We start from the raw sequence: 16,723 nt of genomic DNA on the forward strand, positions 1-16,723 counted from the left end.
GGAAGAGAGAGTCCCTGCTTGTCGCTAGTGTTGCACTGCGCCAACTAGAGCCTCCCCCTTCCTACGTTGGACGCAGCGGTGAGGATTTTCGAATTTACACTTGCGATAGCTATACCTGAGCTTCTGACCACTACACAAGGATTACGGTCCAGTCACTAGCCACAGACTTTGATTTGTGAATTTTGCTGAAAGAAGATTCCGAGTGCAGAAGCCATGCCGGGCACAAAGAGCCTGGATGGAGCAGAGTCCACGACCTCCGAGGTGTTGGAGGTGGAGTGGGACCCCGCCAAAGTGGATAAATATTCCAAAGACGAACTGAAGTTCTTTTGCAAAAAACTCAAAGTCCCGCACGCTGGCTGCAAAAACAAGACGCAGCTCTCCAAGGCCCTGAAAGCCTGGATAGAGTCCCGAAAGACCCCGGAGGAGCAAGACGTCCTCGCCGAGCAGAATGCAACGGAGGAGCAGAATGCGCTTGGGGATCTGATCGATCTCGAGAGGCAAGACAGCGAGCACAGCTTTGGAAAAGGCCTGTCGCCAGAGGAGCTGGCGGACAGGAAGGAAACCCGGAATCACGAAAGAAAGTTGGCAGAATTGAAAATCCAGCTGGAGCTTGAAATGAAAAGAATGGCGCTGGAAGAGCGAAAGCACCAGATGGATTATGAGGTGAAAATGAGGGAGATAAGTCTCAAGGAAAGAGACTTGGATCGGCCTCCCTCTGGTGGCAGCACATCGCCAGTGCAGGTAGAGTCAAGAGTGCACATCCCAAAGGACGTAGTTAAGGAGTTCTTTAAGGGGGATGACATAGGACAGTGGTTTAGGGCATACGAGGTAGCCATGTCCTCCCACCGGGTCCCTGACAAGGATTGGGGAGCGGGGTTGTGGGGAAGGTTCCTTAGCGAAGGGAGAGATACCTTGCTAGATTTGCCCGTTGAGAATCAGAGATCCTATGCCCACATGAAAGAAGCTTTATTAAACAGGTACGGGCTTACCCCTGAAATGTATAGACAGAAGTTTAGGGGATGTACTAAGCGGCCTGGGAATACGTATGTGGAGTATGTGACTTACTTTTGCAGAGCACTGGATGGTTGGGTGAAAGGTAACAAAGTTAATGATTTTCAAGGTCTCTTTGATTTAATCGCATGGGAGCACTTGTCTGATCACTGTTTTCCTGAGTTACGCCAGCACCTGATCGATAGCAAGCTGTCCAACCCGAGGAAGCTTGCTGAGGAGGCGGACCGCTGGCTCAGCACCAGGGTCCACAAGGGTCCCGTGGGAGACTCCGCCAAGAGTGGGCAGGGTCCCCAGCAGAAGAGTGGGGGGGACAAGGGAGGAAAACAGAAAGGGTTCCAAAAAGGCCCCCAAAGTAGTTCCCAAGGGAATCCGCAGCAGGGTTCTCAGCCTCCCCCACCCCCGAAGCAGAATGGGGCCCCGACAGGTAAACCTGTTCCAAAGGGGCCCTTCAATTGTTTCAAATGTGGCGAGCCTGGGCACATATCCAGTGACCCCAAGTGTCGCCTATTTGGAAAACCTGCACCCACTGGTGCTCCGCCCCGACAAGTGACTAGCGTTCACCTGGGAGAAGAAATGATGGTCCCGGGGGGTGGAGATCCCGTTCACATGACCCTGGTCTCGTTAGGAGATAGCGAGATGATCCCTACGAACTACCTGCCCTCTAACACTAAAAAATATGGGCAGGTGGTGATCATCAATGGTAAGGAAGCCGAGGCTCTTAGAGACACAGGAGCCAGTGTGACTGCAGTGAGGCAGCACCTGGTGTCTCAAGAGCAGGTTGTACCCCATGCCTACTGTAGGGTTATCAACGCTGATAATTCTGAGAGTCAGTGTCCGATGGCTCAAGTTCCCTTCGAGTGGGGGGGGTATCTGGTACTCTGCAGGTCTGTGTGAGAAAAACCATGCCTGTTGACTGTTTGCTAGGGAACGACTTGGAGCACTCCCCTTGGGAAAAGGTGGAGAAAACGACTCACCTGCGGATGGTGGGTCTGCCTGACTGGGCGTGCGTGACCACCCGGTCAATGGCAGCCAGTAGGGGTGATCGAGAGGTCCTGGGGCCTGAAGGAGAGGCCCAGGCACCGGCCTTAGGGAGAAGGCGCAGGGGGCGCGGGAAACCGGCCCCTGACGTTCCTACGGTCCAGGAGGAGGCAGACCTTGAGGGGGATGCCCTGGAGCCTACAGGGGAACAGATCGCCGAACTGGGGGACCTGCCTGAGCTGACCCATTGGCAGCAAGAAGGAGGACCCTCCAGGGAGGAATTCTGCAGGGAGCAGAAAGAATGCCCTTCTCTCATGGGTATGCGGCAGCAGGCTGCAGACCAGGCCAATGGTGTTCAGGCCAAAACACATTACGTGTACTGGGAGAACGACCTCCTGTATTCGGAGCCTAAGGCTGCTGAACCTGGGTCAGCCCGTGTGCTGGTGGTACCCCAGAAGTTCAGAGCCTTCCTACTGGGTCTGGCTCATGATGTGCCTTTAGCAGGACATTTGGGGATGGACAAGACCTATGACAGGCTTGTCACCCACTTCTACTGGCCCCAAATGCATAAAAGCTCAGACGCTTATTGCAGAACCTGTCCGACTTGCCAGGCAAGTGGGAAGACGGGAGGGAAGAACAAGGCTCCCCTCCAACCCTTCCCTGTGGTCGGTACGCCATTCCAGCGAGTGGGTATTGACATCGTTGGGCCTCTGGACCCCAAGACAGCCATGGGCAACAGGTTCATCCTGGTCTTGGTGGACCATGCCACCCGGTACCCTGAAGCCATCCCTCTGAGGACAGTGACGGCTCCCGTGGTGGGGCGTGCACTGATGGGAATTTTCTCACGAGTAGGATTCCCTCTAGAGGTGGTGAGCGACCGGGGGACCAATTTCATATCGAAATATATGAAGTCCCTTTGGCAGGAGTGTGGCGTAACGTACAAGTTCACCACACCCTACCATCCCCAAGGTAACGGGTTGGTTGAAAGATTCAACCGAACCCTCAAAGGCATGATCATGGGCCTAGAAGGTCCGATGAGGCGTAAGTGGGACGTCCTCTTGCCATGCCTGCTTTTTGCATATCGCGAGGTACCACAGAAGTCCCTAGGGTTCAGCCCCTTTGAACTGCTGTACGGCCACCCCGTGAGAGGACCACTGAGTTTGGTAAAGGAAGGCTGGGAGCAATCTCCCAGGAAACCTCCCCAGAATGTATATAGCTACATGCTGGCCTTCAGAAACCAAACCAGGCGCTTCAGACAACTTGCCGAGGCAAATCTGGAAGCGAGCCAGGAGGAAATGAAGCGGTGGTACGATCAGAATGCCACTCTGGTCGAGCTTCAGCCTGGACAGGAGGTGTATGTCTTGGCCCCAGTGGAGCCCTGTGCCCTTCAGGATAAGTGGACAGGACCATTTGAGGTTGTGGAGCGCAAGAGCCCCGTGACATACTTGGTGGACATGAAGACGCCCAGGAACCCTTTGCGGGTCCTACATGTCAACCGCCTCAAGCCCCACTTGCGAAGGTCCGAAGTGGGCATGCTGTTGGCAACCGATGACGGAATGGAGGAGGAGTCGGAGCCTCTTCCTGACCTCTTGGTGGCCTGTGAGAAGGACGGGTCAGTGGATGGAGTTAACCTCTCACCCACCCTGACTGCCGAACAACAGGAGGACTGCCGCCAGTTGCTGGGGCAGTTTCCAGACCTATTCTCCCTGGTTCCGAGTGTCACAGATTGGTGCGTCCATGATGTGGACACTGGAGACAGCTTACCGGTGAAGCATAAGGCTTACAGGGTAACTGACAGGGTACGGGCCTGCATCAAGGAGGAGGTCTCCAAGATGCTTGCCCTCGGGGTGGTTGAGTCTTCCAGCAGTCCTTGGTCCAGCCCCGTGGTCTTGGTTCCGAAGGCTGCTGCGCCGGGAGCCACACCCGAACTCCGGTTCTGTGTGGACTACAGAGGACTCAATTCAGTCACGAAGACTGACGCGCACCCCATCCCCAGAGCTGACGAGCTCATTGATCGGCTAGGGGCCGCCCGGTTTCTCAGCACGTTTGATTTAACGTCTGGGTACTGGCAGATCGCCTTGACCGATGGGGCAAAGGAGAGGTCGGCATTCTCAACACCAGATGGGCATTTCCAGTTCCGGGTTATGCCATTTGGAGTGAAGAATGCCCCTGCCACCTTTCAGAGATTGGTCAACCAGGTGTTGGCTGGACTGGACGAGTTCAGTGCCGCCTACCTGGATGACATCGCGGTGTTCAGCGGCACCTGGCCCGAACACCTGCGACACCTCTGGGAAGTGTTGATGGCCCTGCGCAGAGCAGGCCTCACAATCAAGGCAAGCAAGTGCCAGATTGGGCAGGGTTCAGTGGTGTACTTGAGACACCAAGTTGGGAGTGGCAAGGTAGCCCCCTTGCAGCCCAAAATCGAAACCATCCTGGCTTGGGAACCCCCCCAGACCCAGACTGCAGTGAGAGCCTTCCTGGGGCTCACTGGGTATTACAGGAGGTTTGTCAAGGGCTATGGCACGATCGTGACCCCCTTGACAGAGCTGACTTCGAAAAAGCAGCCCAGGAATGTGATTTGGACTGACACCTGTCAGAAGGCTTTCGACACCCTGAAGACTGCCATGTGCACGGCGCCCGTGCTCCTGGCCCCCGATTTCTCCAAGGAGTTCATTGTGCAAACAGACGCTTCAGAGCATGGTGTAGGGGCTGTTCTTTCACAGATGACTGAGGAGGGCTTTGACCAACCCGTAGCCTTCATAAGTCGGAGGTTACTTCCACGGGAAAGTAGGTGGAGTGCAATAGAGCGTGAAGCATTTGCTGTGGTCTGGGCGCTGAAGAAGCTAAGACCCTACTTGTTTGGGTCTCACTTCCGAGTTCAGACGGACCACAGGCCCCTCAGATGGTTGATGCAAATGAGGGGTGAGAACCCGAAACTGTTGAGGTGGTCCATTTCTCTACAGAGTATGGACTTTACGGTGGAACACCGCCCTGGCACCGATCACGCCAACGCTGACGGTCTGTCCAGATTTTTCCGCCTTAGTGATGTGGAACTCCCTGGGGAAGGGTAGTTCCCCCCACATTTCAGCTGGAGGGGACACATGTTAGACCTGGCACCTTGGCGTGAGTCTCCCTTCCACTTTTTGCTGATGTGCCTCCGATGTTTTGCTGGTTTTCCGATACTCAGGGCACTGCGCCACGGCTGATCCGTGCCGCAGTGCAAGTGCTCCCTACTGTAAATTGTACATACGATTGGTATCCATGATTGGTGCATTGGATTTACTGTTAGTCCCTAGTAACGTGCACGAGAGAGTGCCGGGGCTTGTAGATGCCAATACTGCTGGTGGGCCTGCAGCGCTGGTTGCGCCACCCACCGAAGCAGCCGTAAAGATGTGTCTGGGACTTGCGACCGCAGAACCCGCGTGCGGTCTCGTACTGTCACGCTAGCTGGGCAGGTGTCCCCACTTGCCAGCACCGACCCTTCCCTTGACTACATATTAGTCACCCCTATGGTAGGCCTGCGGGCAGGGTGCGTTGTAGGTGCAAGGTAGGACAAGCCTGATGAGCGTGGCATGTCTTAGTAGTGACTTACAACGAAGACCGTATTTCACTATTGAAGGCTACCTGTTCCATTAGGCCAGACTGAGCTGCGAGGATTATTACACCCTATAATCCCCGCAGGCTCAAGGAGCATGGTAGCGAGTCATGTTTAGTATGCCTGAACTCAGGATGATAAGATATTTCTTGTAGTCAAGTTTATTTTAATATCCTGGGTTTGCAAATGCTACTTTTAGAAAGGTAGCCTTTGCTTGCTTAACCATTTCAGCCGCCTCTGCTGGTATGTGTATCTGACTGTCTGGGATGTGTGAGTGACAGGGCTGGAGGGATGACAGGTGGTGAATGCGCAGATTACACCTTAGTGGGAGGTAGGAGTGCCTCTTGACTCGAACTGTCACTGTGCTCGGCCACCACAATGCTGGCTCCACCCTCCTGGGGAGCGGCGGATGACTCTGCCGGCACCTGGCCCAGGAAGGGCGAAGCCCCCATCAACAAGGTACTCTGGCCACCCCTGCCCAGACAATGCTGGCTCCACCTCCTGTGGGGCGTCTGATGCGCCTGCCCCTCACACTGAAAGCAGAAGCCGGAGTACACCCGCCGGGGTACTCCAGACCTGAGAGTGGCTATGCAAAGGCCCCCCTGGCCTGCGAGAACAAAAGAATTGGCCTATAAAAGAAGGAGCCCTGCTCCTTGAAAATTAGATCCGGTTTGGGCCACAGAAGGACTCTGCCCGACGAGAAGGACCGTGAGAGACAAGGAAGGGTGCTGACTCTTGCCTGTGTCTGGTGCCTTGCTGCTGAAGGAGAGGAAGACAAAAAGACTACGAAAAGACTTTTGCTCTACTTGTGCCAAACTCTGCTAAAGAGATCTCCAAGGGCTTGCAACTGAACTTGCCCCCTGACCAGCGTCCCAGGACCAGTGGACGCTACCCCCTTGGAAGAAAGCGACTGCGGGTGCTGACCATCGCCGCAGCACCGACGGAGGAATCTCCCCCAAGACAACGACCTCCCGACCACCGTGACCGGGGCCCAAAGCAACAGCGAAAGCAAAGTAAGGACCAGCCGCCGCTGGCCCGAACACCGTGACCGCAACTGCACCGGGAGCCCGAGAGCAAAGCAAAGGAGGACCCGTCCGGTCCGAGCTCCCGAGGTGACTGCATAACGAGCAGCCACTCACCTGCAAAGACGGACAGTTGCCCTACGAGAATCCGCAAGGTCGGTAGTCTGCCCGACAGCCCGGCTGTGAGCCCACAGCTGCACCGGCATTTGGCTGGGTACGTCCTGCACTTGGGGACCGTACTGCCACTTGTCACCACCGCACAGCTGCCACCTCCAGGGTCGGAGCGGACGACGAGGAGAGGACCCTGCCGCCACAGAACACCGCTGCCCCGGATGACCCGTGACCTGCTCGGCTGAAGAGCCGCAACGATCAGCGACCCCGGGAAGGCAACGCGACGTGGGACAGATCCCCTGGAAGCCGCCGGCTCCACAAGAACTTTGAGTAACACCGGCCTACGGGCCTCAAGAGAACGGCATAAGAACTGTGGTAACCCGAATTGAGTAATCTGCAACCGTTTTCATAAAGTATTGACTGTATTCGCAAGCCTGCTTAAAATCTATATAAAGATATATATTTTTACAGAATACAGTCTGGTCTCGTTGTGTGGTGGGTTGGTTGTAAAGGTGTACTGTTGCAAGTGTTTAACCCTATGTGCCCCAAAGATTAGCCTACGACTGCTTAAGCCACACTACCTAGAGGGTAAGCAGAGGTTGTCTGGAAGGTAACCCTCAGCCCTGACGAGGAAGAGAGAGTCCCTGCTTGTCGCTAGTGTTGCACTGCGCCAACTAGAGCCTCCCCCTTCCTACAGGGAGAAAGAAAACGTTTCTTGCATTCTGGGCGTATGGGTCTGTCAAACGGTCTTGCTCTACCTACGTACGCTATTCTATCTGGGTTTTCTGTATCTTCTATATCTTCGTCCTCTGAGATTTCTTCCTCCGCTTTCTCGGCTTCCCTAGCTGCTTTTTCCCTTGCGTGTATGTCTAGAATTTCTTTACGGATCTTTCTATACATGGATTCTATGCAACTTTGTTTACTATGTTTACCATCAGCTATGTTGTCACTCCATTTTATCAGGACTTGCATCTCTTCTTTGCTTTTACCTGGCCGATCTTGTGCCTTATCAAACAATTTATCAAAAACTGTAGGATCATATTTTGCGTCTCCACCTTGTTGTGTGCCATGGCCTCGTGAATACTTTCTGGTCTCTCCCCCGTTCTAATAAAGTGATATATGTTATCTAAATGTTCTCTCATATTTGGTAAAATAGTCAAATAGTTTGTAACCCGTCTTAAACGTATTGAATATAGTATCATCTGGTCTTCGCCTGGTACTGGATCATATCTGCAATCAGTTAGGTACTGTCTAAGGGCTGCGTATGTAGTTACTTTTGGTGTGCGTTGTAATGCTGCTTCTCTAAGTGTTATTCGTTTTACTTGAGGCGGGGTGATAGGGGGACCTCCTACTGCACCTCCTGAAGCGTGACCGTCAACTATTACTGGCTGTGCTGTCGCTGGTGGTGTCATAGCTGGTAGAGTAGGTGTAGGTAATGTAGGCAGACTCTGGGTTGCAGGTGGAGTGAAAGGATTGCCAGGACCAGTGGCAGGAGAGACGGTGGGGGAAGTGACAATGGGGGGAATCGTGTCTTGAACAGGGGGCTGAGCATTATTATTAGTAGGTGGTACGCGTGCATTGGCATACTCTGGGGCAACATCATCTAAATAGGAAGAAAGGAAAATGTCCGCTGCGGTCTGTTTATGACGGAGTTTAGTGGGGACCAATGGTGGCGGCAAGTTACGGGGTACTTCCGGGGTCGCCTTAGGCAGGCCCTCGGCGAGAACAGGATACAGACCTGTAATAAGGGCATTTCTTTGTCTGTCTAATTGTTCTATTCTGACTCGTTCACCTTCTTCTAGTAGCTCTCTTTCTTTAGCTTTTTCGGATTCTTCTCTACTTCTCTCTGCTTTCCTGATTTCTTTCTCTGTTCTTCTATGCGCTTCTTTACGCCATAATTCTATGGCATCTTTCTGAGATTGTCTGGCTTTCTTTTTCCATAATGCTTCTTCTACTCTCATGATGCATTCAGCATCCCATGTCCCTGAGACAGGCCATCTATACTTCTCATCCAGATCCTTGGTGTAGTCAACCCATAAGTCTAAATACAGTATGGCATCTAAGCCATGTTTCTGATACATAAAATGTCCGGGAGTGTCCCTAGGCGGGACGGGAACTGCCTCTTCGAGTATCCCTTTCCTGGTTCCTATCTGACGTAATTTCGAGAACAGTGGCATATTTGAACTGACTTGAACGAGAACACAATAAACACAGTAATGAATTGCAAACAATCATTCATACTACGACATTAAAACACATTAAAACATTTTCGGACAGATGCTACCTAGCACATAGAAACACAATTCTGAAAATCCCGAGATACAACACTAGAATACTGAATTACTAGATGCACTGCTAGAACAGTACAGACATACCGGTCCCATAAAGAGACACGTCATACCGTATCCACCTAGGTGAACACGTCTGGACCAGGTCTGTGTACCCAGACCCGTCTTGACCGGGCACAAATCAATGAACCCGTCTAGATGCGTTCCCAACAACGGTACTCACCGGGAAGCAGAAACTGAAGTCCTCGGAAACTCGATACTGGACTGGACTGGACTGCGTCGGGCTGCTACTACTCATGCGCTTCGGAACAGGTGGGCCTCCGGATACCTCGGACCTTGCTCTCTCGGCTTGGGGCTCTGGTCGGGATCCTCCGCATTCCTCACCGCCTCGTCTGGATGCCGGGTCGCAGTCTCCGTCTCCTCCGTGGGCCTGAGGGAGATAGCAGGAAAACCTGCAGGTGTGCACGGAATCCGTCACGGCTGTAGAAGGGGTCAGGGGCCTGCGTTACATCGCCGGCGAGTGGGGAAGGGGAGGGGTCCCTATTAGGGCGCCAGATTTATGTGGTAAATAAAATTACCGGACTATTTTTCTATACATTAAATGATAATAAGGATAGCTCAATCAAATGAGAGGCAGAGTCCGTGGTATCTGAGTCATACGGGCTTTAATTAAGTATCTCGAGATACTGGACATCGGGTTCCATCACCACTAAGGTTCAGGAAGGGATATTCAACATTTTATTAACATCACACATTATATATAGTAAAACCATATAATTGAAATGAATACAGTAGGCGTAACAAGTGAAAAGAGAGAGATAAGAACACATGTGCGTAACAGGAGGCGTGTAAGAAGGCGTACACGTAGGCGTGTACTTGACGAGTCAGAGAAACGTCACAAGTGGGTGGATGCTTAGAGAAAGTTTGCAGGGTCAGCAGAAACCTTTGCCACGTATGCGCGCGCAACTGAGCATGACGTGGTGTAGACGTGTAACTGGGGAGAGCTGGGGGCTTGACTTTAGCACTAGTAGAGGAGACTAATGTCTGGGATGTCAGAACGACCTGCACCTATAGCATATCTGGTATCTTGTGTTTAGAGGATGTATTATCTGAAGTAAAAGGTCTCTCGAGCAGAGGCCGTCCATCACTGAATGCTAGTGCGGGCATATGGTTCTTCATGCAATGTACGGGGGCCATGGGCCTACCATGGTAACGAGTGCAGTAAATTACTTGCATGGAGACAGGAAGGCAGGGCCCATTGCTCTGCAGCCGGGAATATGTTTACCTATTTCACTAGACTGGAATGTGTTTTTGCGGAGGCTGAGCAGATAACTGTAGGCAAAATACCGTTTTGGCAGGCAGGCCAGGCCGAGCCGGGCACCGCTCGTCTGGGCAGGATGTAAGGTAGAGGTCAGGGATGCATACCTAAACTGCAGCTTTCAGAGACAGAAGAGACTCGGAGCCTCAATTAAGGGCCTGGCTCTGCTGAGCCAGAAAAACATGGAGAACGTGTGCTTTATTCAAAAGTGCACCATGTAAAGACGTTGGCACCATAGGCCTAAAAGCCAAATTAACGTAGTTTTCGGGGAGGACTGAATAACTGACATGTTAACGTTGGACGCAAATGCATATGCGTCTTCCTGGCAGGCACGGAAAAGGAATTACAGGACATACATGAAGCACGTGTGCATGGATGGGGTGCGAGTGGGGGACACATTGACTACCTAAAAATTTCTATTTCCTCATTCCCTCCTTGGCCCCTACTTCACCCTTTAGGATATATCTATTCTCATGAGACCATCTATCTGTTCATATAACATCATTTGCTCATCTTTTTTCATTCGGGAACGGGAACGTGAACTTGGACGGGGAATACAAGCTGTGGCGCACAAGCCGCAAATCGCTGGCCCACATTGCAGACAGAGACAACAACTGAATAGAATAAGCAGTATTATTCCTAGGAATGATAACACTTTCCATTCCCAGGCAGATATCACACTCCAGAGCCAACCGCTTCCCAGTGTTTCCGATTGCTGCTATCGCCTTTATATTGCAGTCGTTGTTTTCGCTGCCCAGTGTTTTCGATTGTTGCTATCACCTTTATATTGCTGTTATTTTGTTCTTGCTGCCCTGTGTTTCCGATTGCTGCTATCACCTTTATATTGCAGTCTCTTTGTTCTTGCGTCCCTGTGTTTCCGATTGCTGCAGTCACTTTTATATTGCTGTCTCTTTCTTCTCGCTGCCCAGTGTTTACGATTGCTGCCATCACCGTTATATTGCGGTCACTTTGTTCTCGCTGCCCAGTGTTTCCGATTGCTGCTGATCACCTTTAGACTGCAGTCTCTCTGTTCTCGCTGCTCAGTGATTATGATTGCTGCTATCGCCGTTATATTGCAGTCTTTGTTCTCGCTGCCTAGCGTTTCCGATTGTTGCTATCACCTTTATATTGCAGTCCCTTTGTGCTCTCTGTCCAGTGTTCCCAATTATTGCAGTCACCTATATATTGCTGTCTCTTTCTTCTCTCTGCCCAGTGTTTCCGGTTGCTGCTATCGCCTTTATATTGCAGTCTTTGTTCTCGCTGCCTAGCGTTTCCGATTGTTGCTATCACCTTTATATTGCAGTCCCTTTGTGCTCTCTGTCCAGTGTTCCCAATTATTGCAGTCGCCTATATATTGCTGTCTCTTTCTTCTCGCTGCTCAGTGATTATGATTGCTGCTATCGCCTATATATTGCAGTCTTTGTTCTCGCTGCCCAACGTTTCTGATTGCTGCTGTCACCTTTATGTTGCAATCTCCTTGTTCTCGGTGCCCAGGGTTTCCGATTGCTGCTATCACCTATATATTGCAGTCTTTGTTCTACCTGCCCATAGTTTCTGATTGTTGCTATCTCCTCATATTGCAGTGTTTTTGTTCTCGCTGCCCAGTGTTTCCGATTGCTGCAATCACCTTTAAATCGCAGTCTTTGTTTTTGCTGCCCAGTGTTTCCGATTGCTGCTGTCACCTTTATATAGCAGTCTCTTTGTTTTCACTGCCCAGTGTTTCCGATTGCTGCTGTTACCTTTATATTGCAGTCACTTTGTTCTCCCTGCCCTGTATTTTCTGATTGCTGATATTACCTTTTTATAGCAGTCTCTTTGTTTTTGCTGCCCAGTGTTTCCGATTGCTGCTGTCACTTTTAAATTGCAGTCTCTTTGTCCTCGCTGCCCAGTGTTTCTGATTTTTGCGATCACCTTTATATAGTAGACTGTTACCCACTTGTGGGACACCCCCGCGCCGCACGGCCACCAGCTGCTGCGTGTGCCCCATCGCCTTGCCCTCTGCCTCGCTGCCTGCCTCGCTGCCGGTTCTCCCGGCTGTTGCTTGTTTTGGATTTGTTTTTCTTGTTTTGTTCGACACTTGTGCCTGTTTTTCCTGTCAGTTTCGGCCCGTGTTAACGCTGTTTATTTTCCCTTCTGTGCCTGGTTTTTAATCTTTTTTTCTTGCCCGTGATAGTGTTTTCCTTCCTGCTTGCCCGCCTACCTCGCCGCCCTCCACCTTCCCTCCCCGCTCCTCGCTCCCGCCACCACCGCTGACCCCGCCCCTTTTTTCTTTCTGTTCCCTCCCCGCTCCCGCCTCCCAGCTGCTCCGCCCACCCGCGCACTTCGCCTTAAATGGCGACCGTGCGAACGCGCAGCGGTCACGCACAGCGGGCGCGCCGATTGTGCGCCGAAGGCGCGCCAAAGGTAAGCCCGTCTACGCCCGTCCGCGCCTGGACCGCGCCCAGTCCAGGACCCCTGGCCCACGAGGACCCCGACCAACCCACCTGACGTACACCGCCACCACCCTCACCGCACTCAACACCGGCCGACTCCCAGAATGCCATCAAGCCACTCCACGACGCACCCACGGACCTTTCAGCTGCCACGCCTGCAAATTCACCTGCATCCGGACCTGCCTCGCACCAGCACCCGCCAAGTCGAACACCAGCAGCACCCACCTCAAGTGCATCCTGCTCAACACCCGCTCCGTCCACAGACACGCCATCGAACTCTGGAACCTTCTAGACGCCACAGCCCCTGACGTTGCCTTCCTCACGGAGACCTGGATGAACGCCTCTTCAGCTCCCGACATCGCCATCGCTATCCCAGAGGGCTACAAGATCGTCCGGAGGGACCGCAACGCCAACCAGATGGGAGGAGGCATCGCCATCATCCACAGGAACACCATCCGTCTCACGACCAGCACCGACAACACCCTGACCACCGCCGAACACCTGCATTTCCAGATCCACACCAGCCCGAACACCACCCTCAGAGGCACCCTTATCTACCGACCCCCTGGACCACGCACACAATTCAGCGAGGACATCGCCGACTTCGTCAGCCCGCATGCCCTCCCCTCCGCTGACTACATCCTCCTGGGGGACCTCAACTTCCATCTGGAGAACAACAACGACCGCAACACCAGCACCCTGCTCGACAACCTCGCCAATCTTGGACTCAAGCAACTGGTGTCCACCCCCACCCACCTCGCCGGACACACACTGGACGCAGTCTTCTCCTCCAGCCCAGACATCGACTTCAGCCACGCCACAGAGCTTCAATGGACGGACCACAGCTGCGTCCACTTCACCTTCAAGAGAACGACGACCCACCACCACCAGCAACAGGCCGCCCGCAGAAGCTGGAACAAGATCACAGCAGACCAGCTCGCCACCTCCCTGAGCCAGCACCCTCCTGCCAGCTCAGCGAACCCCAGCCAGGCCGCCGACAACCTCACGAAGTAGATCAGCAACTGCGCGGACGAGCTCGCCCCGCTGAGGACCCCGCCCAGCAGACCCGGCAGCAAGAAAGCCCCGTGGTTCACCGACGAACTCAAGAGCTCCAAGAAGAATTGCCGAGCCCTCGAGAAAGTCTGGAGAAGGGAACCTACACCGGACAACAGGACCTCCCTCAAGCTTGCCACCCGGAAGCACCACCAGCTGATCCGCGCCGCCAAGAAAACAGCATTCAAGGACCGGCTGGACAACAACGCACACAACTGCAAAGAGCTCTTCAACATCGTGAAAGAGCTCTCCAACCCCAGCGCAGGAAACAACGACATCACCCCATCGCAAGACCTCTGCAACTCCCTCGCTTCATACTTCCACAACAAGATCGCGGACATACACAACAGCTTCAACAACCAACCAACGCACACCATGACCGAACAACCACCCCCCACCACCACCCTCCACGCCTGGACCCCGATCAGCACCGAAGACACCATCCGCACAATGAACTCCATCCACTCCGGATCACCGACCGACCCCTGCCCTCACCACGTCTTCAACAAGGCCGACGCTGTCATCGCACCCCACCTGCGGGACATCATCAACACCTCCTTCGACACCGCCACCTTCCCTGAGAGCTGGAAACACGCCGAACTCAGCGCTCTCCTCAAGAAACCAACAGTGGACCCCACCGAACTCAAGAACTACCGCCCCATCTCGCTCCTCCCGTTTCCAGCCAAAGTCATCGAGAAGACCGTCAACAAGCAGATGGCCGCCTTCCTCGAGACGAACGGATCCCTCGACCCCTTACAGTCCGGCTTCCGAGCCAATCACAGCACCGAGACCGCCCTCATCGCCGCCACCGATGACATCCGAGCCCTGATGGACAATGGAGAAACAGCGGCCCTCATCCTCCTAGACCTCTCCGCGGCATTCGACACTGTCTGCCACCGCACCCTAGTACAGCGCCTCAGCAACGTTGGAATCCAGGACAAGGCGCTGGAATGGATCATCTCCTTCCTCGACGGAAGAACACAGAGAGTCCGCCTACCACCGTACAAGTCAGAGGCCTCCGAAGTCATCTGCGGCGTCCCTCAAGGGTCATCTCTGAGCCCCACCCTCTTCAACGTCTACATGAGCCCCCTCGCGGCCATCGTACGCAAACACAACCTCAGCATAATCTCCTACGCCGACGACACCCAGCTGATCCTCTCCCTGACCAACGACCCCGCCTCCGCCAGAGCCAACCTGCACGATGGGATGAAAGAGGTAGCCGAGTGGATGACGACCAGCCGCCTGAAACTGAACTCTGACAAGACGGAGGTCCTCATCCTAGGCTCTTCACCCTCCGCCTGGGACGACTCCTGGTGGCCCCCCGCCCTGGGCACCGCACCCAAACCGACAGACCATGCACGCAACCTGGGCTTCATCCTGGACTCCTCCCTCTCCATGACCAGGCAAGTCAACAACGTCTCCTCGGCGTGCTTCAACATCCTACGCATGCTACGGAAGATCTTCTGGTGGATCCCCACCGAGACCAGGAAGACCGTCACCCAGGCCCTCGTCACCAGCCGACTGGACTACGGCAACGCCCTCTACGCCGGTACCACCGCCAAGCTCCAGAAGAGACTCCAGCGGATCCAGAACGCCTCAGCCAGACTCATCCTCGACATCCCACGAACCAGCCACATCACCGGACATCTGCGAGACCTTCACTGGCTCCCTGTCAACAAAAGAATCACCTTCCGCCTCCTCACCCACGCACACAAAGCCCTAAATGACCAGGGCCCGAGCTACCTCAACAGCCGAATCAACTTCTACGCTCCCAAACGCCACCTCCGATCAGCCAACCACGCCCTCGCCGCCGTCCCCCGCATCCGAAGAGCGACTACGGGAGGAAGGTCCTTCTCCTACCTGGCCGCCAAGACCTGGAACTCCCTCCCACCCGACCTGCGCCTGACCCAAGACCACCTCTCCTTCAGGAAGAAGCTGAAGACCTGGCTGTTCGAGCAGTAGCGGCACCCCCCCCCCCCAGCGCCTTGAGACCCTACGGGTAGGTAGCGCGCTATATAAGTGTCAATGATTGATTGATTGATTGATTGACTGTTTATTCTCCTTTCCCAGCGTTTCCGATTGCTGCGGTCACCTTTTTATAGCAGTCTCTTTGTTTTTGCTGCCCTGTGTTTCCGATTGCTGCTGTCACCTTCATATTGCAGTATCTTTGTTCTCGCTGCCCAGCGTTTCCGATTGCTGCTGTCACTTTTAAATTGCAGGCTCTCTGTTCTCGCTGCCCAGTGTTTCCGATTGCTACTGATCATCTTTAAATTGCAGTCTCTTTGTCCTCTCTGCCCAGTGTTTCCGATTGCTGCTATCGCCTTTATATTGCAGTCGTTGTCCTCGCTGCCCAGTGTTTCCGATTGTTGCTATCACCTTTATATTGCGTTTATTTTTTTCTTGCTGACCTGTGTTTCCGATTGTTGCTATGTCCTCATATTGCAGTCTCTTTGTTCTCGCTGCCCAGTGTTTTCGATTGCTGCGATCACCTTTAGACTGCAGTTTTTGTTCTCGCTGCCCAGTGTTTCCGATTGTTGCTATGTCCTCATATTGCAGTCTCTTTGTTCTCGCTGCCCAGTGTTTCCGATTGTTGCTATGTCCTCATATTGCAGTCTTTGTTCTCACTGCCCAGTGTTTTCGATTGCTGCTGTCACCTTTACACTGCAGTCTTTGTTCTCGCTACCTAGTGTTTCCAATTGCTGTGATCACCTTTATAATTCTGTCACGTTGTTCTCGCTGCCCAGTGTTTCCGATTATTGGGATCTCCTCATATTGGAGTCTCTGGTCTCATTGCCCTGTGTATCCAATTGCTGCCATCGCCTCATATTTCCAATCTCTCTTTGTTATTGCTATTCTAGGTTTCTTGTTGCAGCTTTCGGTTTCATACAACTCCTTAATGTGGCTGCTCCCTTTTT

At 53.3% G+C, this 16,723-nt stretch overlaps 1 protein-coding gene across 1 annotated transcript in view; it reads left to right on the forward strand.

Moving 5' to 3' along the window:
* Positions 1–213: 213 nt before the first annotated feature.
* Positions 214–16,723, forward strand: part of LOC144763072 (uncharacterized) — a 160,726-nt gene continuing 144,216 nt past the window's right edge. The window contains 1 exon segment of the mRNA XM_078648374.1: positions 214–663. Within this exon segment, the coding sequence (XP_078504500.1) occupies positions 214–663 (450 nt within the window).

Source organism: Lissotriton helveticus, chromosome 6 (genome assembly GCF_964261635.1).
Source record: "Lissotriton helveticus chromosome 6, aLisHel1.1, whole genome shotgun sequence".
Lineage (NCBI taxonomy): Eukaryota > Metazoa > Chordata > Amphibia > Caudata > Salamandridae > Lissotriton > Lissotriton helveticus.